At 44.1% G+C, this 27,226-nt stretch overlaps 1 protein-coding gene across 3 annotated transcripts; it reads left to right on the top strand.

Annotated features, from left to right (window-relative positions):
• Positions 1-1,478: 1,478 nt before the first annotated feature.
• Positions 1,479-27,226, top strand: Gckr (glucokinase regulator). 3 transcript variants are annotated; one of them, XM_090337256.1, is made up of 19 exons: positions 1,480-1,679; positions 2,432-2,587; positions 2,763-2,831; positions 3,727-3,795; positions 5,319-5,392; positions 5,675-5,741; positions 5,865-5,918; positions 7,911-8,005; positions 11,359-11,464; positions 12,682-12,800; positions 13,513-13,611; positions 13,803-13,900; positions 14,235-14,311; positions 14,926-15,022; positions 15,220-15,317; positions 15,410-15,493; positions 20,642-20,791; positions 25,752-25,886; positions 26,834-27,226. In XM_090337256.1, the coding sequence occupies exons 1-19, from the start codon at positions 1,557-1,559 to the stop codon at positions 27,002-27,004; spliced, it is 1,941 nt and encodes a 646-aa protein (XP_090193382.1). In that variant the 5' UTR covers positions 1,480-1,556; the 3' UTR covers positions 27,005-27,226. The 3 variants fall into 3 exon arrangements, with proteins under 3 accessions (XP_090193384.1, XP_090193383.1, XP_090193382.1); XM_090337258.1 differs by lacking the exons at positions 20,642-20,791; positions 25,752-25,886; positions 26,834-27,226 and adding exons at positions 17,799-17,824; positions 19,651-19,773 and having other exon boundaries at positions 1,479-1,679; XM_090337257.1 differs by lacking the exons at positions 20,642-20,791; positions 25,752-25,886; positions 26,834-27,226 and adding an exon at positions 19,651-19,773 and having other exon boundaries at positions 1,479-1,679.

Raw genomic sequence — 27,226 nt, 5'->3', positions numbered from 1 at the left:
CGCAGGTGTCAGGGGCCCGGGGCACCTGGAGAGCCCCTCCTGGCCGGGAGGGCATCAGCTGGAAGGAGGACAGACGTGCCCGAGGCGGGAGGGGCCGAGGCAGGGGGAGTCGTGATGGAGGGAAAGATTGCTTCTACAGTCTCCTGTCGACTGCGTCAGCTTTTAAGTCAGCTTCCCATTCATAATCTGCTTGGGTTCCTTTCGCCTTCCAAACCCTTCACTTATCCCGCACGTCTTTGCTGCGCATCTCCTATGTGCCTGGCGTGAGGCTAAGAGCTGGAGATACTGAGATTAAGAGTGCCGGCTTCATAGCGAGAATTGGAGGGCGAAAACCTATGGCTCTGGCTCTCTCTGGTTCTCTATTCACTTCCTAAGAGTTTATGTTTTGTTTTTCAAAGAGAAACTGACTAACCTGTGTTAGGTTCCCCACCTGTGAAAGGCAACAATCCTGGGGACTGTGTGTGTGTGTGTGTGTGTGTGTGTGTGTGTGTGTGTGTGTGTGTGTGTGGTCCTGGAGCTTGAACTCAGGGTCTGGGTGTTGTCCCTGAATTTTTGTACTCAAGGCTTTAGCGCTCTACCACTTGATCCACAGCTCCATTTCCTGCTTTTTTTTTTTGGGGGGGGTAGCTAATTGGAGATAAGAGTATCACAGACTTTCCTGCCTAGGCTAACTTTGAACTGCCATCCTCAGATCTCAGCTTCCTGAGTAGCTAGTACCTGAAGTACAGCATCCTCACTTATGGGAAAGGATCTTCACAATACTATGTGAGTGAAAGTTATTTTACAACAACTTGTTAGTTGCTGCACTCCTTCGGTAAACATAAAAGTACTTTGGCTGAAGAAATAGCAGATGAATTCCAGTTCAGCCAGGTGTGTGATCTTAACCAACTAGGTTAACATCTCTGGGTCAGTTTCCTCATCTGAAAAATGAGGTTGTCAATATTGACTTTTTGGTATTGATGTACAAAATGAGATATTGCATGTGAAAATTATGGGGCTCAGAGTAAATGAAAACTGGCTAACATTATTATTTAGGGCAGAGTCTTTGGTTCTGCTTCTCTTTGCAGGACTTCTATTTTTGCAGTGCTTATCTTGTGTGTATATGCACACCCAGGGCTCTGAAGCTTCTGAGGCCTTCCTTTCTGAGAGGGTAAAATAGGTCAGTGGGGCAGGGAGGGACTATGTCAGTTGAGCATGTGATCAAGTCATGACTTAGGTCCTCTGACCTCCACTGACCCTGGGACCTTGATCTCTGACCTGGAGCATCCAAGTTCCAGAGCACTCTTGCCCACGGGTTCTCCCTGGCTGTAGTTGTTTTTCTACACTTCCAGGCTCCAAGCCCGGAAGAAGAAGAGAATACTGTGCTCGAAGGGCACCCTTTCCTTCTCTTATGGGATCAAAGCAGAGGCTGTCAAGTCAGGATGGAGAGCTAGGGGTCCTGGTGACAGGGAAAGGGAGAGGTAGATGCAGGGGGTGGTACTCAGAGAAGCCAGGGTACTTGGGTTAATCATCTCTGTGGTTCAGATAAAGCCCTGCCAGATGGACGCAGAGGCCATATGACCAGAGGAGTTTGTGTGGCTGAAGAGGCAGACAGGACAGTGTGTTCACAGCACAGGACCATGCCAGGCACAAAACGCTTTCAACATGTGATTGAGACTCCTGAACCTGGCGAGTGGGAGGTGAGACCCCTTTCCTTTTTTTTTTTTTTGTGGGTCATGAGGCTTGAAATCTGGGCCGGGGCACTGTCCCTGAGCTCTTCAGCTCAAGGCCACCACCCTACCCAGGAGCCACAGCCCCACTTCCCATTTCCTAGTGATTAGTTGGAGATAAGAGTCTTACATTCTTTAGTGCCAGGGCTGGCTTTGAACCTGGATCCTCAGATCTCAGCCTCCTGAGTAGCTAGATTTACAGGCATGCGCCACTGTGCCCAGGTGAGACTCCTTTCTTTTATTTATTTGTTGAGACAGGAATGTAGCCCAGGCTGGTTTTGAACTCATAATCCTCCTGCTTCAGCCTCCTTTATGGAGACCAACTGGGCTTTGAACTCAGGGCCTGTGCTTGCTAGGCAGCCTCTCTACCACCTAAACCTCAGCCATATTTTGCTTCAGTTATTTTTCAGTTAGAGTGCCTGTTTTTTTCCCAGGGCCCACACAAATGGGGTCATAGTCATGAACTGTGATGCTTGGACTTGCTTCTTCTTCATGTTGTCCCTCTGTACTGATTCCTAGAGTCATTTTTTGTTAGATTTCTTTTCACCCTAGGTTTCTGCTTCCTCCTTACTCCTTACCTTCTCTCATGATCTTCCTTCCCTGGTAGGGTGGTGGTAATGCTGGCATGTGTCCAAACACTGCCCAGTGCCACTCTCCAGTCCAGTAAACATGAAATAGCCTTTGGCTTCCTTTCCCGAATCATGTCCTCCCTTCTTTTCTAGTTGTCTGGGTATGAGGCAGCTATACCAATCACAGAAAAGTCAAATCCACTGACTCGGGACTTGGACAAAGCAGATGCTAAGAAAATTGTTGAACTGCTGGGGCAGTGTGATGCTGAGATCTTCCAGGAGGAAGGGCAAGCCATTCCCACATACCAGGTGACACAGACACATCCCCATGCACACTGCAAATATAGATACCAACCCCATTCCCTTGCCACCTCAACTCTTCTAGATCATGGCTCCTGATTTTGGAAACCCCGAGATTCCTCTCCTCTCTCACCCTATCAACCATACTCCTTTTCTTGCTTCTGAATCCTGCCTGTTTCTACAGCGACTGTATAGTGAATCAGTTCTGATCACCATGATGCACGTGGCTGGGAAAGTTCAGGAAGTGTTGAAGGTACCAATCGCCTCTGCTTCTGGTCTGTGTTTCTCTCTGTGTCTCCCTCTGTCTCTGTCTCTGTCTCTCTCTCTCTGTCTCTCCCTCCTTCCCTCCCCTTCCTCTTGTTTTGCTTTCCATTCTCCTTATTGGATCCTTTCCCCCCCCTTTGGTCCATCAATAATAATGTGTGTGTGTGTGTGTGTGTGTGTGTGTGTGTGTGTGTGTGTGTGTGTGTGGTGTGGTGTGTCTGTGTCCTGGGGCTGGGGCTTGAACTCTGGTTCTGGGCACTGTCCCTGAGGTTTTTTGTTTGTTTATTCGAGTCTAACACTCTTTCACTTGAACCATGGCTTCACTTAATTGCTCAATTGGAGATAAGAGCCTCGAGGACTTTCCTGCCCAGTCTGGCTTCCAACTTCAGTCCTCAGATCTCAGCTTCCTAAGTAGCTAGGATTACAGGCATGAGTTACTGGCATCTGGCTACAATAATTACTATTATCTACACAATACTTTATAATGGACCATGATCTTTCACACCCTTTACATCGCAAAAACCTATGAAATTGGTGTCATAGTCTGTCTTTTTTTTCCCCCCAAAGACAATCAAACAGAGGCTAATCACAGTAGCTTGCCCAAATGCACCCCGCCAATAATTGCTGGATAATGCTGCTTGTATTATGTATTTTTATTTAGTTGGTAAAATGGTTCTCCATTCTTCCTGGGCTTAAGGAATGATTGAATAAGTAGCTAAATCAGAAATGGGAGTCAAACTGAAGTCTTTGGGTCTTGCTATAACAACACATGGCTGTGCTCTTTCAAGTTTGTGATGGAAGAGGGCTGCAGACTCCCTCGAAATCCTTTCCCATTATGGACAAAGTGAGCGGGGCCTGTGAACCAGGCATCTTTCCTTCCTCAGGAGCCAGATGGGGGGCTGGTGGTGCTGAGTGGAGGGGGCACCTCTGGACGGATGGCATTCCTCATGTCGGTGAGTCGAATGACACCTTATTTTCCTCCGGTCCCTTTCTAGAACTGATTCCCCATCCCCAAATAAAAATTAACCCTTACAAATCCCCAAATCTACTCTTCACCATACCTGTGCTCTGTGCCTCACACTCTCTGCTCCAAAACCCACTGTAGAGTTCTACTTCTCCTGACACTTTTGAAATCTTATCACTTGATTTCTTTCCTTTTTTCTTTCTTTCTTTCTTTCTTTCTTTCTTTCTTTCTTTCTTTCTTTCTTTCTTTCTTTCTTTCTTTCTTTCTTTCTTTCTTTCTTTCTCTTTTTTTGCCAGTCCTGGGCTTGAGCTCAGGGCCTGAGCACTGTCCTTGGACTTTCTCAAGGCTAGAGCTCTACCACTTGAGCCTCAGCACCACTTCCAGCTTTTTTCTATGTATGTGGTACCAAGGAATCGAACCCGGGTCTTCGTGCATGCTAGGCAAGCACTTTAACCACTAGGCCAAACTCCCGGCCCATCACTTGATTTCTTACATCTTGACATCCTAGCACATTCCTGATGAATCATCTTCAAGTTACATATTTGCTTAGCAATTTATTTAGTGTCCATTCTAGGATATGAACTCAGAGCCTGTGTTCTTGTTGGGCTTTTGCGTTCAATTCTGACTCTTGACCACTTGAGCCACACCTACACTTTTGGCTTTTCTTTTTTAATTGGAGAGATGAGTCACTCAAATTTATCTGCCCAGGATGGCTTTGAACCTTGATTCTCAGATCTCAGCCTCCTGAGTAGGCTTATAATGGCACATCTCATTTTTCTTTTCTCTCCTCCTCCTCCTCCTCCTCCTCCTCCTCCTCCTCCTCCTCCTCCTCCTCCTCCTCCTCCTCCTCCTTCTCCTCCTCCTCCTCCTTCTTCTTCTTCTTCTTTTTGCCAGTCCTGGGGCTTGAACACAGGGTCTGGGTGCTATCTCTGAGCCTTTTTTTTTTAAATTTTTTTTGCCAGTTCTGGGACTTGAACTCAGGGCCTGAGCACTGTCCTTGGGCTTTCTCAAGGCTAGAGCTCTACCACTTGGGCCACAACACCACTTCCAGCTTTTTTCTATGTATGTGGTACTGAGGAATTGAACCCTGGTCTTCATGCATGCGAGGCAAGCACTCTACCACTTTATACCAAGGCTATCACTTTAACACTGGAGCCATAGATCCACTTTTAGCTTTCTGGTGGTTAACTGGAGATAGTCTCACAAGTTTTCCTGTCTGAAGTGACAGGAAAGGACCCTGAGTAGAATTACAGGCATGAGCCACTAGTGCCTGGCTGATATATCTCATCTTTATTGTTTCAGTACACAGTTTATTCAGTATATCAGTACAATTTTGTACACTGAAAGTAAATAACATGGAATCCAAGTTGCATCTTCAAATGGCAGAGTCCTTGTAGGACAGGGTAAAGCGTTGCCTAAGAAACTCATTATTCAGCTTCTACCCTAGTAATAGAAAATCCGAGACAATTGTTCCTTCATTGTCATTTCCTCTTCACCTCTCCCTCTCTACAGGTCTCCTTTAACCAGCTAATGAAAGGTCTAGGACAAAAACCTCTTTACACCTACCTCATTGCAGGAGGTGATAGGTAAGTCAACTTGACAGTGAAGAGTTTGTTTGGCCTGAATATGTACTTTTTTCTTCTTTTGGAAACTGAATTTGACACAACTAAAATGCCTCTGCTCCCACCATTCTTTCTTGACCTAGGCCCACTTCCCATAGTCAACTCTATGGAGTGAGTATCTGCCATGGTTCCCAGCACACTGTAGCTGCTCACTAAATGGTGGTTTTCCTTTATTCCCTTTTCTCAGTATGATCTTCTCTAATGAAATGTAAGTTCCTGCCATTGACCTTGTGTCTGCCCTCTTAGGTCTGTGGTGGCTTCTAGGGAGAGGACTGAAGACAGTGCCCTCCATGGGGTTGAAGAATTAAAGAAGGTCTGTGCATTCCAGAGACCTCTGCTCCTCCTTCCCCAACAGCCCCAACATTCAGCCAAGCTTATGCCTTCCTCTGACCCCCATGTCCTCACATACAGGTTTGCACCTATTCTTCTCTCCTAGGTGGCTGCTGGGAAGAAAAGGGTGATTGTCATTGGCATTTCAGTGGGACTCTCCGTAAGTGTGAAGATGGCGTGATAGGATTTATTTTTACAAGGAGATGGGAATGAGAATGGAACAACATAGAATGTAAATGGAAAGAGAGGGTGTTTGAAAATAGAACCTTTATGGACACTGGTGGAACCCGTAATCCTAACTTCTTGGGAGCCTATGAATGGGAGCACTTCTGTTCAAGGCGAGTCCTGGCAGAGACTTTTATCTCACCAGAAGTATGTACCAGTGATCACACTAACTAGAGGAAGCCTAAACTAGGCGGACTACAGTCCAGGAACTGTAAGAAGAAAGGTCCTATATGGGGGGGGGTAATTAAAAACAAACAAACAAAAAACAATTTGGCTGGGAGCATAGCCTAGTGGTAGAGTGTTCCCCTAGCAGGCACAAAGCCCTGGGTTCCATTCCTCAGTACCACATACACAGAAAAAGCTGGAAGTGGCACTGTGGTTCAGGTGGCAGAGTGCTAGCCTTGAGCAAAAAGTGTCCAAGGACAGTGCCCAGGCCCTGAATTTGCCCCAGGACTGGCAAAACAAACAAAAACCATAATCAGCAAAAGCATAGCCAGATGCTTTAGAGTATCTGCTTAGCAAGCATGAAGCCTTGAATTCAAACCCCAGTACTGCTCTCTCCCTCCAAGAGAAATAAACACACAGAGAATTTACACAGGAATTTTTATTTTCATTTGAAAACAACTTATTTGAATCCAATTGCACAGATGTAGGAAGAAAGGGAAGGATTCCTATCTTGAGTAACTGTGTATCGATCCATCCAAACCATGATAGATTAGTTCAGAGGTCATCCGACTATACTGGCAGCCAACTTAGCCAGCTGTTTGCTTTTGTGCATCAGGTTTCATGGCACAAAGACATTTGTACTTATGTTTCTTCTATGGCCTCTCTTTCACTCAGTTCTAGCGTTGAGTTTTTAGAGGTTGTAGGCCCACCAAACCCTTTGCTCTAGAAGGAGGGCTCTGAATGGATCCCTTGCTACTTGAACAAGGATCCCTGCACCCACAGAATTTGCATGATCTGGGACTTGTTAGAAATGCAGAATCTCCTCAGGCCCCTCTGAAATGAAGTCTGCTTTTAACAAGAATCTCAAATAGTTTGAGAAGCAAGGTGACCTCAGATTTCCTGTCAAACTCCACCACTCTCTGATTCTAGGAATTCAGTGAGCAGAAACCTACATGGCAGCAATATATGATGTGGAAAGAAAACAAGACTTTGTCTTCAAAGTGCTTGTCATTTAGTTCCATAGTTTTAAAACATTACTGTGCAGAGGATTTCCTTGGAGAAACTTATTTGAAATATATTCCCTCTGGGGTACTTACTAAAAGTGCTTCTGCTTTTCATTTGAACACAGTAGGTCTTAATTGGACCTACATGCCAATAAGGTTTTTCGTGAAGTATTAGAGTTGAAATACAGGGCTTCAAGGTTGCTAAATTGACCCTACTCTACCATATGAGATAGACAAACTTCTAGTCCTTTATGCTCTAGTGTTTTTTTGTTTTGTTTTGCTTTGCCAGTCTCTGGGCTTGAACGCAGTCTCTGGGCTTTCTCAAGGCTAGTACTATACTACTTGAGCCACATCACCACTTCCAGCTTTTTCTGTGTATGTGGTAATGAGGAATTGAGCCCAGGTCTTCATGCAAGCCCTCTACCACTAGGCCAAACCCCCAGCCTCATGTTCTAGTTATTTTTGAGATATGGTCTCGCTTTTTGCCTAGGGTAGCCTTCCATTTCCTACTGTAGCTGAGATGACAAGCATGTTACCAGGCTCAAACTTTTCTGTTGAGATAGGGTCTCCAAAACTGTTTTGTTTTTGCCAGAGTTGGCCTCAAACTGCAAATCTCAGCCTCCAAAATATTGGAGGATTATAGACATGAGTCACTGGTGCCAGGCAGAAATCTTCCAGGGGATTTTGCTACACATGAGCTTTGGGGCAACATTTAGAATAAGCCTTTCTCATCATGCCTTCTTTCTGGTTACCACCAGGCTCCCTTTGTGGCAGGCCAGATGGACTACTGCATGAACAACACAGCTGTCTTCTTGCCAGTCCTGGTGGGTTTCAATCCAGTGAGCATGGCCAGGTGAGACTTCTATGACAGGTTAGTCCTGAGAGTATATAGAAGACATGTCAAAGCCTATAGTATGATCACAAAGGAAATGACAAATGGATATAGTTTTGTCTGCTAAATCTCAGACTACTGAAGTTGAATATGAGGTCCCCTGAAGCTTATAGTTTTTTTTTTTGTTGTTGTTGTTTGTTAATTGGTTTAGTATATATACTTTCCAGTCCTGGGGTTTGAATTCAGGGCCTGGGCACTGTCTCTGAGTTCCTTGTGCTCAAGGGAAGTACTTTACTACTTGATCCAGTGCTACTTCTTGCTTTTTCTGTTTATGTGATATTGGGGAATCCAACCCAGGCATTCATGCATGCTAGGCAAGCACTCTACCTCTAAGCCACAGTCCCAGTTTTCCAAAATATTTTTTTTTGCCAGTCCTGGGCTTGGGCTCAGGGCCTGAGCACTGTCCTTGGACTTTCTCAAGGCTAGAGCTCTACCACTTCAGCTTCAGCACCACTTCTGGCTTTTTTTCTATGTATGTGGTACCGAGGAATCGAACCCAGGTATTCATGCACTTTAACCACTAGGCCAAACTCCCAGCCCCTCCCAAATATTTTTAAAGTAGTAGGCATAGCCACCTACTCCTCTTTGTATTTCAGTGCTATTTTTGCCCATCATTCACACATGTTTTTGTTCCTTTCTGACTACTCAGATCGGCCTCTCCTTCCTGAGAGCCCTGAGCTACAAAATCACCTTCCTCTTATTCTTTCTCTAAATTGATGAGTTGTCTGAAGTTTGTTAACAAAATATTTTTGTTGGTTTGTCGTGGCCCTGACTATCATAAAAAAATATCTGGGGCTGGGAGTTTGGCCTAGTGGTAGAGTGCTTGCCTAGCATGCATGAAGACTAGGGTTCAATTCCTCAGTACCACATACATAGAAAAAGCTGGAAATGCTGTGGCTCAGGTGGTAGAGAATCTAGCCTTGAGAAAGCCCAACAACAGTGATCAGGCCCTGAGTTGAAGCCCCGGGACTGAAAAAAAAATCTGGAGATTGTGTGTGTGCTCATTCAGGGCTAGAACTCAGGGCCTGGGCACTGTCCTTGAGTTTTTTTGTTCAAGGTCACTGCTTTACAGCTTGAGCCACAGCTCCACTCCTGGCTTTTTTGGTTAGTTGGAGATAATAGTCTCATAGACTTTCCTGCCTGAACTTGCCACCTGAGAAGACTATGTGAAGACACTGAGTGTTTCCTGTCTTTGGAGGGATTTTTAAAAAGGCTCTTTGATCGTTTCAGGCAGTTTTGTTATAGGTAGTAGTGGTCTTTGAGAGGTAGATAAGCTGGATTCTTTTTGAAGTACTCTTCCAAGTTCCAGACTCTAGACATATAGATTAATACACAGGTGTAAATCTGATCATTTTCATGGAGGCCTCTCTTCACCAAAAATATATCTGTGCAGTGGATGCTAATTTCAGGCCCTGTGACTAAGTGAAATGAAGAATTCCAAACAATGTAGGCATGGAGATCTTCCAGTTGTTCCTTAAATCAGTGGCTCCCAAACTTGGCTCATCTTCAGAGTTGTCTGGGGAGATTTATGAAGGGGAAAAAAAAACATATTTTTGACTCTGTTCCAGAACAGCTGAATCTGCATTTCAGGGTGGATGTGGGACTGAAAAATGGGTGGTTATTAACAAACAGAACCTTCTTGGGGGGTTCAGTGCTCAAGTCTGGGGCTTTTTTTAAAAAAAATATTTCTCAGGTTTGATTCAGGCCTTGTACTGGGGAGGCAGACCACTGCTGAACCACATCATCAGCCCTTTTCTGTAGTGGTTATTTTTGAGATCGACTTTTGCTTCCTGCCTGGGCGGGTGCCTGATTTGAAATCTGCCTATTTTAGGTGCTTCCCATTGTAGCTAAGATAACAGGTGTGCATTACTGCATCGAGCTCTTCTTTAAGAAAGATGGAGATCTTGGGAATTTTTTTTCCTGTCCAGTCTTGCCCCTCAAAGCTCTCCTAATCTTAGCCTTCAGAATAGCTAGACTTACAGATGTGAACCATTGACACCTGGCTAGGATCTGTTTTTTTATTCTGCCAGTCCTGGGGCTTGAACTGAGGGCCTGGATGCTGTCCCTGAGCCTCTTTGTGATCAAGGGTGGCACTGTACCACTTAAGCCTTGGTGCCACTTCTGGCTTTTTCAAAGTAGTTTATTGGAGATAAGAGTTGCATGGACTTTTCTGCGTGGACAGGCATCAAAGTGCAGTCCTCCTCAACTTCCTGATTTCACCTAGGATTACAGGCATGAACCACCAGTGCCCTACTGTGTGTGTGTGTGTGTGTGTGTGTGTGTGTGTATTGGGACTTAAACTCAAGACCTTGTTCTTTTGTTTGGCTTTTTCCCTCAAGGCTGTAGCCTGTACCTCTGTCACTTGACCCACACCTCCACTTTATTTTTATTTTTTGTGGGTCATGGGGCTTGAACTTGGCCTGGGCACTGTCCCTGAGCTCTTCAGCTCAAGGCTACCGCCCTATCCTTGAACCAAGCCCCACTTCCCATTTTCTAGAGGTTAATTGGAGATAAGAATCTCAGGTTCTTTTGTGCCAGGGCTGGCTTTGAACCTTGATCTTCAGTTCTCAGCCTCCTGAGTAGCTAGGATTACAGGTGTGAACCACCACACCCGCTTCTACTTTATTTTTTTTATTCCTTATGTTGTTTATGGGGCTTGAACTCAGGGTCTGGGCACTGTTCCTGAGCTTTTTTGCTCAAAGCTAATGTTCTACCACTTTGAGTCATAACTCTACTTCCAGTTTTCTGGTGGTTAATAAGAATCTCCTGGGCTGGTTTTGACCCTTGATCCTCAGATTGCAGCCTCCTGAGTAGCTAGAACTAGAGGCATAAACCACCAGCACCTAGCTTGGAAAGGGCTGCTAAAGGGCTCTAGGTGGCAATTTTTTTGTGTGTTTTTTTTCTTTTCTTTTTAAATTTTTCTAGGTGGCAATTTTTTTGTGTTTTTTTTTCTTTTCTTTTTAAATTTTTCTAGGTGGCAATTTTGACATTTGAGTAATAGTCATTCTCCTAAGGGCCTATAGAAGACAAGGGTGGTGTAATCACAACAGAAGGGCTTATGCGAAGACCAGGATACAATCAAGTTCTTGTCACTGGCTGGAACTTTAATCTTGAGTGTTAGCTTTGCTCTGGGATTATTTCACTGAATAAATTATTAACCTCAACCTTTGTGCTCAGTGATATACTGACTTGTGAGCTCCAATACATATCCCTCTATGACCCCCTGACCTTGATCTTACTGTGGTCATGGATGCTGATTCCCAAAGGAATCTTCCCAGACTACCAATGCACTTCTGTCTTTCTCTGTGCCCCAGAAATGACCCTATTGAAGACTGGAATTCAACATTTCGGCAAATAGCGGAGCGCATGCAGAAAATGCAAGAGAAACAGGAAGCTTTTGTGCTAAATCCTGCAGTTGGGGTAGGGACTTCTCCTTTTCCACCCACTCCTCCAAGCATCTGGGAAGGCAAGCACCTGCCACCTGCGTAGGGCCTTTGATCTTAGGTTCTGTTCATTTTGTTGAAATTCCTATGGCATTGTATGTGGCAACTAACATGCTTTAAATGAAATCCTATTTTTCTCTATCATCAGTTCAACTCTGTCTGTCAAATCAGTAGTCATTAAGCACTTTTGGGAACTGGGGTAGTCTCTGTTTAGTGAGCTATTTTCCATCTGTGTACTGACAGATTTGACTAGCCATTGTTATATCATTCAATCTTTAAAAATACATTTAAAATTCAAATGTGGGTTTAAAATATGGAATGAGATTTCATTCTTCTGCCTTTCTACATCTTTTCCACAATGAAGTATGCCTTCTTAGCTTCTGGAGAGCCACTACTCCTTTCTTTACCTCTGGGTTACAGATATATCTCACTGTGCCCATATATTCTTTGTCCTTTGGCCAAAAAGCATTTTCCCTGCCTTTCTTTGCCAGTTGTGGGCATATCTGTTTTCTTGTCCTTGATCTTCCTTTTGTGATATAGGCAGGGGAAATTCCATATTATGCAAGAGTTCTGTTAATTCCTCACCCACATTCTCATATTTCTTTCATCCTCTCTGTAGTTGCTTGCTTTCAATCTTCTTTTCTCATTCACTGCTTTTTTTAAAAAAACAAAAACATTTTCTTTGCTGTAATCTTTGTTTGAAAGATTGTGCTACAAATCTGTACCACTGCAATGGCTGCTCCAGGGGTTTATCCAAAGCCTGTGAAACAAAACATGGTACAAGGTGATGGGAAGGGGCAGAGAGAAGGTTCTCAGAAAGAACTCTCCCTTAAAATCCTTGACCCAACTGACTAGAGACTCAATCACTGGCATTCCTCTTAGAGAGTCCTCAATGTGCCACAGAGATGACCAGAGGTGGCCTTTCCCTCTCAGTTATGCCCACCCAAGTACTCCTCCTCATGACATGGTAGGGCCCACCAGTACCATCAGAACATTCCCAGAGCTCACTAACCAGAATGCACATAGAGGGCTCACTAATCAAGCGAGTACCCAAGTCAGCAACCTCATTCTTACCCAAGGGTCATCAACCACCTTCTATGCCCACAGGTCATCACCATATTCCATGCCCAAGGGTCACTAACTGGTGAACTACTGATTGTTTCTCCTTCTCTTGATTCTTCATTGCCTCCTCAGCCTGAGGGTCTGAGTGGCAGTTCCCGGATGAAAGGTGGAAGTGCCACGAAGATTCTGCTGGAAACCCTATTATTAGCAGCCCACAAGACTGTGGACCGGGGCATTGCAGCCTGTCAGAGGTAGGGAGGAAGGAAAGAGGGGGATCAGTGGGAAATTTGGGAAATTCGTCAGGCATGGGCTGAGGGGCCACACCTCAGGTGGTGTGGCCTCGGGCTAGCTTGGCTTGGATATGGTCCAAGTCATATAGGCTAGAAGCCCATCCTGTTATGACCTTTGTCCACATTCAGGACCTCTAGTTTAGCTTCCACACTGCTCACACGTCTTCTCTGTACTCAGATCCCGTCCTCCCCCAAGGCTCTCTTTCTGCTCTTTAGTGTTCTTGCTGAAGCCTTTCTGCCCCTTTGCTCTGCCTTCCTAGCCCCACTCTCCATTCATATGTCTACTATGGAGTGGCAGAACTTAGTTTCAGGGGATTATACTTTCCTTTAAGAGGGAGTGAGAGACACCTATCCTTTCTGAGGATGTACTGAGCTTCCCCATGAGGTAGTGGCATATGGTGGTGATGGTGGTGGTGGTAGTGTGTATATGTGTGTGTATGTGTGCGTGTGTGTGTGCATTCACACTGGATATAAAACCCAGGACCTAGCCTATGTTAGGCAAGCACTCAACCACTAAGCTACCTCCCAAGATCCACAAGTTTTTTGAGGCAAGTTCTCTTTATACACAGCTTAGACTGGCCTTCAGATCATGCTTATCCTGCCTCTGCCTCCCAACTTCGAGGATTACGGGTATGGGCAACCTCACTTGGCTGGTTGGTGACTTTTCTCCCAGATACCTTCTGGAAATCCTTCGGACATTTGAGCGAGCTCATCAGGTGACCTATAGTCAAAGCTCCAAGATTGCTGCCCTGATGAAGCAAGTCAGCACCAGGTATGTGGGCATGCATAGGGATACCCTGACGACAGGGGAGACAGCGAGATGTGGTAAGATGCTACTGGTAATGAGTCTATATGTTGGAGGATCACAGGAAGCTCTGGTTTGCCTACCCTTGTGCTTTTCTATGTGCATCTCTGACTTGTTTCATGGCAATCACTGGTATCCTGACCTCTGACCTATTTCAGCCTGGAGAAGAAGGGCCATGTGCATTTGGTTGGCTGGCAAACCCTTGGCATCATTGCCATCATGGATGGAGTAGAGTGCATCCATACCTTTGGCGCTGGTGAGACCCTAGACCAGACATTCTTTCTGATTTCATTTGACCCAGCCAATTGATTCACAATCCAAACACTTCCATGGAAGTTCCTCCATATTCACGCTGTCCCACCTAACTAAGCACTTCAGAGCTTAGAACTAAACCAAAATGTTTCTTCCTTTAAATGCCAACTTAGTCCTTGATCTCTCCCACCCCAGCCTCAGGCTTAGTGGTGCCTTCCCATGAAGATTACTATTTACTCCACCACCACTTTCTGCTTCCCTTGACAGCCCCTGAAGCTTAGACCTTTCTGTACCTAGAAAGCTTATTACATCCTTCTCTCTGTTCTTTAACTCATCAGATTTCCGAGACATCCGTGGCTTCCTCATTGGTGATCACAGTGACATGTTTAACCAGAAGGCTGAGCTCACAAATCAGGTTGGAGGACAGACTAGGAGAAGTTGTAAAGACCATTGGTGTGTAGGGGGTGAAGAGGAGGCAAAGGTAGAGATGGGTAGAGGAGTATGATGGGATAAATAGTCCAGATAAGGTGGTGATTAATGGTCACAAGGCTTTGGAATAGTGGAATGTGGAAGGCACTGGATTTGTACTCCCCCACCTCAAAAAACAAACAAACTTGGCTTGGTTCATTGGTTCACTGATCTGCTACACCACTATGGGAAGAATACTACTTTTTGAAGTTTAATTTTTTAGGGTAGGGTCTGGTCCTGGGGTTTGTACTCAGGCTCTTGTCATTGTCCCTGAGCTTTTTCTACTCAAGGCTGTCCCTCTACTACTTGAGCCACAGCTCCACTTCTAGCTTTTTGGTGATTAACTGGAGATAAGAGTCTAGACTTTCCTGCCCAGGCTGGCTTAAACTTTGATCTCAGCCTTCTGAGTAACTAGGGTTATCAGTGGCATGAGCCACTGATGCTGGCTTGAACCCTGACTTTACACACTGGAAGTCAAAAGACTTCTCCTAAAGTGACCTTCAGTATATATGTCTGCTGTAGAACGCTCTCCTGAGACTCTCCCATTCTCTTCTGTACCAGGGTCCCCAGTTCTCCTTCTCCCAGGAGGATTTCCTGACTACCATCCTGCCCTCCCTCAAGGAAACTGACACTGTGATCTTCATTTTTACCCTGGATGGTGAGAGAGATGATGGGAGTGATGGGGTGAGGGTCTGGAAGCAGTGGAGTAACTCAGAGGAGCCGTGGTTTTCCTGAGTTTTAGGGTACCTGCTCAGAGGGAAGGGCAGGGGGTGAATGTCTTGACTGGATGCCAAGAAGTGGGAGAGACAGCTGCATTGTGGCCTTTCAACTCTGACATCCTCTGTGTCCTCACAGACAACCTCCCAGAGGTGCAGACATTGGTGGAGCAGGTGAAAGAGAAGAGTGCCAACATCCAGGCCCTGGTGCACAGCACTGTGGGGCAATCCCTACCAGTGAGAGAAAAGGCACAGCCTTGAGGAGGGTGTCTTGGGTGGGGCTTACAGCCAGGCCTTCCTGGACATACCACTCTTTGCTTTCTCCTCAGCAACCTCTAAAGAAGCTCTTTCCTTTCATCATCCATATCACATGGCCACTGCTTTTCTTGGAGTATGAAGGGACCTTCGTTCAGGTATGGGGGGGGCAAGAAGGTAAAATCTGAAGTGAAAGGCCAAGATAGAGAGGGATTTCAGAAATTAGAAAACCCCAGACTGGGGCTAGGAGTTTGGCCTAGTGGTAGAGTGCTTGCCCAGCATGCACAAAGATCCTGGGTACCACATACATAGAAAAAACTGGAAGTGATGCTGTGGCTTAAGTGGTAGAGTGCTAGCCTTGAGGAAGCCCAAGGACAGTGCTCAGGCCCAGAGCTCAAGCCCCAGGACTGGCAAAAAAATCCAGGCTGGAAGAGGGAACACTTAGCTATTTGCTCCCCTGCCCCATCATGCCAGCCAGGCAAGTTCTTGAGCTAGCAGATCTCTAGACAAGTTTATAAGGCAACAGGATACTGAATTCAGCTCTACAAATAGATGCTCATGTGCCCCTTAGGAAGGCTAGTTGCCCATACTATAGTCATTAGCGCTATACAAAACCTTCAGATGCAGGGGTTTTTTTGTTGTTGTTTTGCTTTTGGCCTTCTATGCTACCTGCATTTATGCAGATGTCCCAGTGATTCAATCCCTGCTCAGTAATGAAACTGCAATCTAGGGCAAGTACTACTAATAATCATAGAGAGGATAATCAGCCTACATGCTTGCTGCAGAGTTGTTAGCAGTATCAGGAAATCTGGTGCCCGTCCACTTCTGCTGTGTGACCCAAGTGACAAAGCAATTGGGCCTTGGTTTTCTTACACATCAACTGCTTGTCCTCCCAGGCAACCAGACCTTGAAGGGGTTCCCTAAATAGATGTAGTCTCTCATCCATTGCTCCATCCAGGTCAGGATGGTGACCAGGCACAGCCCACACACTACCTTACTGAATTCAGAATGTGTATGGGACTTCTCTCCCTGCTAAGCAAGAAATCCATTTTCTTTCTAGTATCGGTTTTTTGTTTTTTTTTTTTTTAATTCTAGTGCTGGGGCTTGAACTCAGGGCCTTGAGCTCTGCTTCAGTTATTTTGCTCAAGGCTGCACTCATCACTTGCGCCACAGTTCAATTTCCAGCTTTTTGGCATAAAGAGTCCCATGGATTTTCCTGACTAGGCTGGCTTTGAACTGCGATTTTTCATTTCTCAGCTTCTTGAGAGCCACTGGAACCCATCTTTCTCTGGTGTCTTTATGTTCCTGAATCTTTTTTCCACCCTTTCATGACATTGATATTTTGTAAGTCTAGGCAAATTGATGATCCAGAATGTGCTTCACTCTGGATTTGCCTATTTTTTTCAGGATAAATTTCTTGGCAAGAATACAGCATAGGGATGGGGCTGGGAGTTTGGCCTAGTGGTAGAGTGCTTGCCTAGCCTGCACGAAGACCTGGGTTGGATTCCTTGGTACCACATACATAGAAAAAGCCGGAAGTGGTGCTGAGGCTCAAGTGGTAGCCTTGAGAAAGTCCAAAGACAGTGCTTAGGCTCTGAGCTCAAGACCAGGACTGGCAAAAAAAAAAAAAATTAGTTTAGCAATCAGCACAGATTTTATGAGTCCCCTGATGTTAAGCTTAAAGGAAAATTGGACAGAAGTCCACATTTCTGGGAATCAAGAGAGATGCACTTAGAGAAATGTGGTTATAATCTAACGATCTTGTTTATAGTTGATGTTATTTAGTAAGTGTTTTTCTTTGGCCCTTTCTTCTGCTAATGAAGAGCCAACCTCGAAAATAAAGTAATTATACATGAACAGTATAGAAACTTCATAAAAATCCTGTAATTGATGTTGTAAGTAAAACAATTTCAGAAGCAAAATAAATTCCTCAATTAGGAATTTTCACACACACACACACACACACACACACACACACACACACACACACACACACACACAAGAATACAGCATAGGGGAGGCAGAGCCCTGACCAGCTCAATGGCATCAAGAGGAACTTGATACTAGTTCATGAGGCTACTGTCTGTCATTGGGTTAGGTATTAGACTTTTTTTTTTTTGTGGGTCATGGGGCTTGAACTCAGCCTGGGTGCTGTCCCTGAGCTCTTCAGCTCAAGGATATCACCCTATCCTTGAGCCAAGCCCCACTTCCCGTTTTCTAGAGGTTGATTGGAGTTAGAGTCTCAGGTCCTTTTGTGCCCAGGCTGGCTTTGAACCTTCATCCTCAGGTCTCAGCCTCCTGAATAGCTAGGCTTACAGGTGTGAGCCACTGTGCCCAGCCATATTAGACTTCTTTACATCTTACTTTCACCTTTTTGTAAAGTAGCCACTCAGGCTTCTGGGTTGAATCAATGATTGCTATGGTGGGTTTTATGTTGATGATTTTCTATTTCTTATCCTTCAGCTACATTCACCTATTGATACTTTTTGGTAAGAAAGACTTTTTCTCTACTCCATCCCCATCTGCCTGTTTGTTTAGTGTCATTATGGGCTCATGAGTTTGTTGTTCAATGTGTCTTTAAGCATTCTTATCATTCTTTGTTATTCATTTTAATGCTCCGAAGGAAAGCTCATTCAATTTGACCCTCTCTGACATATTTGCATCTGTATTTGAACACTGTTGTGTTTCTTTTCACAAAAGAAAAGCAAAAATGGGGGGAAACAACAACAAAAAAGCTTTCTTTCTTAGACAAAGAATAATAGAATATCTTGTGTGTTTTGCTTAATAAGAATTCTGAAAATTATTCCCTTGCAAATCCCAGATAGTTCTCACTGCTGCTTGTGTGTGTGTGTGTGTGTGTGTGTGTGTGTGTGTGTGTGTGTGTGTGCGCGCGCACACGTGCATGCTAGTTTAATCTTCCAGCTCCTAAAGCATTTGTTTGCTCTTGCCAGAAATAATGCAATGAAAGTGTCTATATTTTTGTCATGTTAAAAGTATTTATTTGGGATAAAACCCTAGAAGCATTTGAGTTTGGTCATAGGGTGAACACGTGCATAATTTCATTAGATATTGCAAAACTGTCCTCCATAGGGCTTGTACCATTTTGCTTCTACTATCAGCATATGCTGGTCCATACACCTTTTCGGAGAGTCCTGCTCTGAGCTTTCAACTTGATAGATCAGAAATGCCATTTCTTTCCTCACTTACTTTCCCTCCCTTCCTCCCTCCTTCTTTTCCTCCCTTTCTTTCTTCTTTTTTCCTCCCTTTCTCTCTCTTCTTTATTTTCTTTCCTCCCATCTTCCCTCCCTCCCTCTCTCTGCTTTCTTTTTTTTCTTTATTTTGTGGAAGACAGGATTAAAAAAAAAGGAATTCCTGAACCGGGCACTGGTGGCTCACACCTGTAATCCTAGCTATGCATGAGCCTGAGATCTGAAGACTGCAGTTTGAAGCCAGCCCAGGCATGAAAGTCTATGTCACCCTTTTCTCCAGTTAACTATCAGAAAACTGGAAGTGGTGCTGTGGCTCAGAGCCTTGAGTAAAAAAGCTCTGGGGTAGCACTCAGGCCCTAAATTCAAGCCTCATGACTGACAAAAATTTTTTCCTGGTTATAATTGGAGCTTTATTTATTTTTGCCAGTCCTGGGCTTGAACTGAGGGCCTGAGCACTGTCCTTGGGCTTTCTCAAGGCTAGAGCTCTATCACTTGAACCACAGCACCACTTTTGGCTTTTTCTATGTATATAGTACTGAGGAATCGAACCAAGGTCTTCATGCATGCTAGGCAAGTTCATGGCCTGGAGTTTTATTTTTCATACAAACTTCAAAATTGTGTAAATGAAGATATTTTTGTGTTGATGATAGTATGTAAATAGCTAGTGCTATAACCTAGATTGAATCGACCTCTGTCCTGTAGGGCTGTGTGACCCACATCCCAAAGCATCCAAACTGAACACCAGTCAGATTCATGCTGATTGGTCAGACATCTGTTCTCCTGCTCAGTGTCCTTGCCATGCACTTGTGAAATGCTTTCAATATGCATAGTACCTGGAGATTAGATGAACAGTTCTTCCAGAGCTTCCAGAACAATGACGTAAAAGCCACAATAGACTGTGGGACGTGTCCTTAGCTGGGAGGACCATGTGAATCCCCTCAATGCCTTTACTGGACCTCTGTGACCCTGCAAGCACAATAGTAGATGTTGTAAGCGCCGCAAAGTGGGGAAGGTAGACAGGCCAAGGTCAGGTGGCAATGACACTCAAAGTGCCTTGTGTTTCTTCAATGTTTTGATTTCCAACATGCTTTCACAAATTCATGCAGGAGGTCATCATGGCAGGGAAGAAAGTGCTGCCATCATTGCTGAGAAGAATCTTAATTTCAGTCCTAGTCTGTGTTTTATTATCATATGAGCCTACATGGATCTTCTCCTGATCTCTAGTTTCCTCACATGTACAAATGAGAATAGGAAAACTCTCCTGAAGACTGGAAGAGGAGTTAAAAGTATCTGCTTTATCACATTTGCTTAACATTTTATTCACTATTCCAGGAATGGGAGTATGGCAAATAATAAATGCATTTATTAAAAAACTCCACAGAGGTGTTACAAAGGTTAAATAAAATTCATTCTTTAAAGTTGGGCACCGGTGGCTCACACCTGGAATCCTAGCTACTCAGGAGTCTGAGTAGTTCAAAGCCAGCCCAGTCAGGAAAGCCCATGAAATTCCTATCTCCAATAAACTACTTGGAAAAAGCTGGAAGGTGGTGCTGTGGCTGAAAGTGGTGGAGTGTTAGCTTTGAGCAAAAGAAACTTAGGGACAGTGCCCAAGTCCTGAGTTCAATACCCAAGATCAACAAAAGTAAAGAAATAAATAATAATTCATTCCTCAAGTTAAAACTCATATACTGATAAACACTTATGGGTCTGTCATTGTTTAAGAGAGTAGGATCCTGGAGCAGAATTAGACAGCATCTTGGCCCTCCAGCCTGCAATTTAGTGGATAAGTCCCAGAGCTCATCTTCCCTTGACTGGTACCCAAAAAGCATCAGGAAAATTCGAACAAGAAAGCCTGATTAGGAGAGGACTTAGAAAAGGTATCTGTCCACCCAGGGGTCAAAACCAAAACTGAGTGAAGCTGCCAGGCTTGTTTGGGACAGCTCTGGTCATGTCCACTGTCCTACGTAACACTGTCCTGAGCTGGCCAAACAAATGATGTCTACGCTTGGGTCCTTGTTTTTCACCATTGTTACCTGTCTGATAAGGGGGCCCATCTCTTTCTGATTTTTCATACTCCCATATGCCTGCCTTTTTTAGAAGTTCCAGCGTGAGCTAAGCACCAAGTGGATACTGAATACATTAAGCACTGGGGCCCATGTGCTTCTGGGGAAGATCCTACAAAACTACATGCTAGATCTTCGCATTGGCAACTCCAAGCTCTTCTGGCGGGCTCTGGCCATGTTGCAGGTATGGACACCATGGGTAGGGCTTGCCAGGACTGCCCTCAAAGCCTAGGAGAGCTTTTTACTGGGGCACAGAGAGGTACGGGGATAAGGGATTTTTTTTCCTTGTGCTTTTCCTCCTCTTATCTTCCTGTCTGTGTGTGTACACAGCGGGGCGTAGTATCCATAAAACTATAATTGCTGGGCAATATTCTTTCAGTCACATGATATGACAAAAACCAAGTTATTGTTGGTTAAAGCTAAATAAGTCAAATGATTGCCTTGAAGGAACAATACTTGGGCAGTCTGACACACTGATGATGAAATATAGAACTTTTCAGCCCTTAGGTGAGTATACCTCATCATTGCTCTCATTTTCAAGGCTATTTTCTGTGTAATGTGGCAGATTGTTTCAGAAGTAGTGCCAGCCTGTTATCCTGCCCCTATTAACTTCAGTAGGAAGATAGATTATCTGTCTATGTAATTCCCTGAAAATGTTTTGGGGGGGGCAGAATTGTTCTTGGTTTGACAGGTCACAGTACACATCCTTGAAACAATTATCCTCAACTTATTATATAATAATTTTCTGCCTTACCTGATTCCTATGTTTTACCTTCAATACATTGGCTGGGGCCAAGGTGAGTGATGGACACTGGCACTCTCAGTACTAGGGAGGCTGAGGTAGGAGCGTCAAGCTAAGACCCCTTAGTCTCAAAAAATAAAATAAGATAAAGTAAAAGGCAATGGTTAATGAAGGAATGGGACAGGATTTTCAGTCAAATCTTATGGCCTGAGTATGGAGAAGCAAGAGTTCCTCTGGGGGGAAAATAAGGTTGGTACCAGGAAGAGCAGGAAGGGATGTGACTAGAGAGCATGGGGGATGGGCTTGAAGATTGCTGTCCTTGACTTCAAGGATACTAATTTTAGCAAACAAAAAATATAGGACACACCATTAAATTTGCATTTCAGATAAATAAGAAACACTGTTTTAGTGTCAGCATGTCCCATGCAGTATTTGAGACATATAACGATTTTCAGTATGTATCTGCAATTCAAAAGTAACATTTCTATCTGCTCAGTCTGGCACTCTTAGTGGGTACCCATCATGCTCCTCTCAGAACAGAAGGATGTTCCTAAAGTCTACATAACTATATAAAAAAAAGTGGGTGGGGGTCCTTCTGTACTAGAACAATCAGAAGGCATGATGGAGGTGTGGAATTTTACCTGGCCTTGACTTGGTGTTAAGGACTTGGATCGAGGACTTTCCTGTTAGAACGTTTGCCAAAGTCCAGAAAGAAGATTAGGTGTGAGTAGGGGTGGACACAGGTCTGACCAGAGCAGAGCCACTTCATGGAACACTGAGGAATTTGGGGGTAGCAGGAAGGAAAGAGATTATGACAGGTGGGAGGGCCACACAGGAATTTGGACTTGCTAAATGCAGACAGACCTGTACCATCATGAACAAGCCACATGGCACCACTGAGCATTGGAGGATCTGAAAAAAATTTAAATTTTTATGTAAAAACTAAAGGAGTGAATTTTCTCATTAAATACAACTTTATTGGTTGGGTAATGCTGCCTTTTCAACTATTTACTTATTTATTTAGCCTAAACTACAGACTTTACTTCAGATTTTGACCAACTTTTCTTCTTTCTAAAAAATATTTTAGGGCCGGGAGTTTGGCCTAGTGGTAGAGTGCTTGCCTAGCATGCACGAAGACCCGGGTTTGAATCCTCAATACCATATATATAGAAAAGAGGTGGAAGTGGTGCTGAGGCTCAAGTGGTAGAGCTCTAGCCTTGAGAAAGTCCAAGGACAGTGCTCAGGCCCTGAGCTCAAGCCCAGGACTGGAAAAAAAAATTAAAAAATATTTTATTGTTATTGTAAAGGTGATATATAGAGGGGGTTACAGTTACATAGGTCAGGTAATAAGTACCTTCTTTTTGAACCATGTCATCTCTTCCTTCCCTCTCTCCAAGTTTCCCTCCTGTCTCTACTACCCTTGTCCTTTAATCCTTTGCTCACCAATTTTTGTTCTCTGCTTACCCTCCCAAAGCCAAGACAAACTAATCAACAAGACAAAAGGAAAAGAACAATAAAAATAACAACAAAAAACCCAGCAGCAATAACAACAAAAAATCTCTTGTTGTTTCCATTTCTTGGAGTTCACTTCAGTAAATAATGTTTTATATGATCATATGCTCATAACTATTGTGCTTTTGTGATCTTTTGGTCTCACTGTGTGACTATCTAGAGACCTGTATGATTTATCATATCCATGTGTTTTTGTTTTTAACCACCCAATGTGTTTACTTGTAGATTTATAGGCACATTCTTTTTTTGTTTGTTTGTTTGCCAGTCCTGGGACTTGAACTTAGGGAAGGAGCACTGTTCTTGGGTTTTCTCAAGACTAGTGCTCTACCACTTGAGCCACAGCACCACTTCTGGCTTTTTCTATGTATGTGGTACTGAGGAATAGAACCCAGGTCTTTGTGCATGCCATGCAAGTACTCTACCACTAGATCAAACTCCTGGCCCGTAGGCACATTCATAGGAGAAGTAACAATGGCCAATAGACACATGAAGAAATGTTCAACATCTCTGGCCATAAAAGAAATGCAAATCAAAATAAAATTGAGATTCCACTTCATTATTGTTAGAGCGACTAGTATCAAGAAAATGAATAATAACAAATGCTGGCAGGGATAAGGCCAAAAGGGAACTCTACTACAATGTTGGTGGGAATGTAAATTTGTTCAACCACTCTGGAAAGCAGTATGAAGGTTTCTCAAAAGACTAACATAGAGCTTCCCAGCAATTCCACTCCTGGGAATTCATCCAATAGAACATAAACAACACACACTGAAGCTACCACCACAACCATGTTTATTACAGCATTATTTGCTATAGCCAAAATATGGAATCAACCCAGATGCTTCTCAGTGGACTAATGGATCAAGAAAATGTGGTATATATACAATGGGATTATACTCTTCCATCAGAAAGAATGATATTGTACCATTTGTAAGAAAATAGGAAGACTTGGAAAAATTATATTAAGTAAACCATAGGTACTAGCAACATAGGTTGCTAGTTCCCCTCATTTGTGGAAACTAGAATGTGCCTATAAATCTAAAAGTAAGATTTTATTTTTAAATTTTAATTCTTTTTTTTTGCCAGTCCTGGGGCTTGAACTCAGGGCTTGAGTGCTCTCCTTGGGCTTTCTCAAGGCTAGAGCTCTATCACTTGAGCCTCAGCACCATTTCTGGCTTTTTCTATGTATGTGGTACCAAGGAATCAAATGCAGGTCTTCGTGCATGCTAAGCAAGCACTCTACCACTGGGCCAAACTCCCAGCCCAAATTTAATTATCTTTAAGTAGAGAGTGGTTTCAATTTAACGAATTGGTTTTTAAAGATTGCATTTTCAACATTGCAAATTAGGCACCCAAATTGAGGTATCATAAAATACATAATAGATTTCAAAGACTTACTATAAAAATATTGTAAACTATCTGATGTCCATTTTGAGTACAGTGAATCTTGACCAATATCACCTCTTCTGTTCTTCCCCCATCCACTCATAGTAGTTTTATTTTGTTGGCCATGAGGCCTTAGCTCAGGGCCTAGATCCTGTCCTTGAGCATTTTTGCTCAGGATTAGTGCTCTACCACTTTGAGCCACAGCTCCACTTTTGTGTTTTTTCTGGTGATAAAAGTCGCATGGACTTTCTTGTCCAGGCTGGCTTTTAATTGTGATCCTTAGATCTCAGCCTCCTGAGCAGTTAGGATTACAGGTATGAGCCACTGGTGTGGGGCTTCCCTTAGTTTTTTTTTTTTGCCAGTCCTGGGGATTGGACTCAGGGCCTGAGCACTGTCCTTGGGCTTCTTCAAGACTAGTGCTCTACCACTTGAGCTACATCACCACTTCTGGTTTTTTCTATGAATGTGATACTAAGGAATTGAACTCAGGTCTTCATGCATGCTAGGCAAGCACTCCACCACTAGGCCAAACTCCTGGCCCACCAAGCTGATCTTGAACTCATGACCTTTTTGCCACAGCTGCTTCTTGAGTGCTGGAATTACAACATGCCTGGCTCAGCTTTTTTTTTTTTTTTTTTTTTTTGCCAGTTCTGGGCTTGAGCTCAGGGCCTGAGCACTGTCCTTGGATTTTCTCAAGGCTAGAGCTCTACCACTTGAGCCTCAGCACCACTTCAGGCTTTTTTCCATGTATGTGGTACCGTGGAATCGAACCCGGGTCTTCATGCATGCTAGGCAAGCACTTTAACCACTAGGCAAAACTCCCGGCCCCTCAGCTTTTTTTTTTTTTAATGCAACTAACAGAAAACTTTGTTACATATGTGGCTTACATTATATTTACATACAGTGCTAAGCTAGCCAGAGGGAAGGACACTGCCAAAATAGGAGTGTCTGCAGCTGTCCTGACAGCAATGTGCAATAAAGATTTGGTTAGAAAGGAATTGGACAGGGAAAGTTCAGTCTAAAATTATTAACCTATGGAGTTGTTGGGAAATGATGGAAAAATCTGACTAATTTGCCACTAACTGTAGTGTTACATAGCCATCCTACAATCTTGGCCCATGACCTAACTTAAAACACACACATACACACACCCAGGGATGGGTACAGGAGTGCCTTGTTCTTGCTCAGCTGTTGGTTGGTTCATCCTGTTTTTTTTTTTTTTTTGCTTGTAATTTTTTTTTGGAATGAAGTCTAGCAGGTGTTTCTCCCTCAATATGGGGGATTCCTAAATAGCCAAGATTACAGGTGTGAGCTCCCAGTACCTTTTAACCATTTGTCTTTCTATTTGGGTATTGTAGTGCTGCCTAAAAGGACAAATTTTCTACAGAAACTCCAGCCAGCCTTTAGCATCTCAGCCTCCCAGGTCTTTCATCTCCCTTGACCCCATTTGCAGTTCCCTTGGTCCTCTAGCCTGACACTAACAAGCTCATCATGTCTCCCACAGCGCTTCTCTGGACAGTCCAAGGCTCGGTGCATTGAAAGTCTTCTCCAAGCCATCCATTTTCCTCAGCTGCTGTCAGATGAAATTCGAGCTGCTCCCATCTCCCGCCACGTCCACATTGCACACGAGAAGGAAAAGGTATCCTGACCACTGTCACTCAAAAGACACCGAGTACCTTTAATATATCAGAAACGTTGCTTGACTGGGTTCACAAAGCCCGGTGATATTATGCCCAAAAGGAACTCCCATTCACGAGAGATGAACTGTGACAAGTGGCCATAGAGGTGTAAAAAGTTACCAAAAAAAAAAAAAAAAAAAAGGAATCTTCGATTCTTCCTAGGAGTGGGGTCAGGGAGAAGAGTGAGAGTCTTTGGTCTTGGTTTGGTATTTTAGTATGCTCTTTAAGTTGCTGTACAATGGCATATATACAATCCTGGGGCTTGAGCTCAGGGCCTGAGCGCTGTTGTTGGTGAGCCACAGCACCATTTCTGCCTTTTTTCTTTTTTTTATGTATATGATACTGAGGGATTGAACCCTAGTCTTTGTGCTTGCTAGGCAAACACTACTACTGGCCAAACTCCCAGCCTGGTGTTTAAATTTAACGTGTCACTTTAGAAATCTAATGTGTCTGTCTGGACCGAGTTTGGAAGGATGAACTGTTTTCCAGTGGGTCAGTGTAACAGTTTCTATCTGCTCCTAACCCACCTTTGTTCCCATTGCACTTTATTTTCCAGTTCTGGGTCTTGAACTCAGGACCTTGGGCATTGTCTCTGAGCTCATCTGGTCAAGGCTAGTGCTCTACAACTTAAACCACAGCTCCCCTTTTGGCCTTTGGGTAGTTAATTGGAGATAAGCGTCTCGTGGACTTTTTGCATGGGCTGACTTCAAACCATGATCCTCAGGTTTCAGCCCCCCGAGTAGCTACAGCCACTGGTGCCTGCTCCCTTTTTAATCTTGATGAAAACTTCCGTTCTAACATCCAACCTGGTGTCTCCTGATTCTCCCACTGAGTGCTCACACTTGTCCAGGATTCTCAGATGACCTGATCTCTTCAGCCTTCAGTTCTCCCTGCCTCTTCTCCACAGGTGATCCCCCTAGCCTTGCTGAGCCTCCTATTCCGGTGCTCCATCCCTGAGGCTCTGTCACACCTGGCTGCAGCTCCTTCAGTCTGTGAGGTTATCAGGAGCGCTCTGTCTGGGCCAGGGCAGAAGCGCAGTGCGGACACTCTGGAGACCTTACAGCCTGCTGTGCAGTGAACTGGTGTTGATGAGAATGTGAAAGACCCAGCCCTGCCTAACCCAGCCCAAGGGTGGTGGGGGTAGAAGCCCCGTTTCCAGAGGCACCAACACCCCAGAGTGCAGAGAAACTTTCTTCACAGTGAGGAGACTTCTTGCACTTGACTTAGTGGGTTTTATTTTGTGTTGTCTTCCAATTTCATTGGCTTATCTTGATCTCAGAAATAAAATGGGATGTCTTGT

This window comes from Megascapheus bottae, chromosome 7 (genome assembly GCF_031878675.1).
Source record: "Megascapheus bottae isolate mThoBot1 chromosome 7, mThoBot2.hap1, whole genome shotgun sequence".
Taxonomy (NCBI): domain Eukaryota; kingdom Metazoa; phylum Chordata; class Mammalia; order Rodentia; family Geomyidae; genus Megascapheus; species Megascapheus bottae.
The sequence above is the reverse complement of the archived record's forward strand: the minus strand, read 5'-3'. Positions and strand labels throughout refer to the sequence as shown.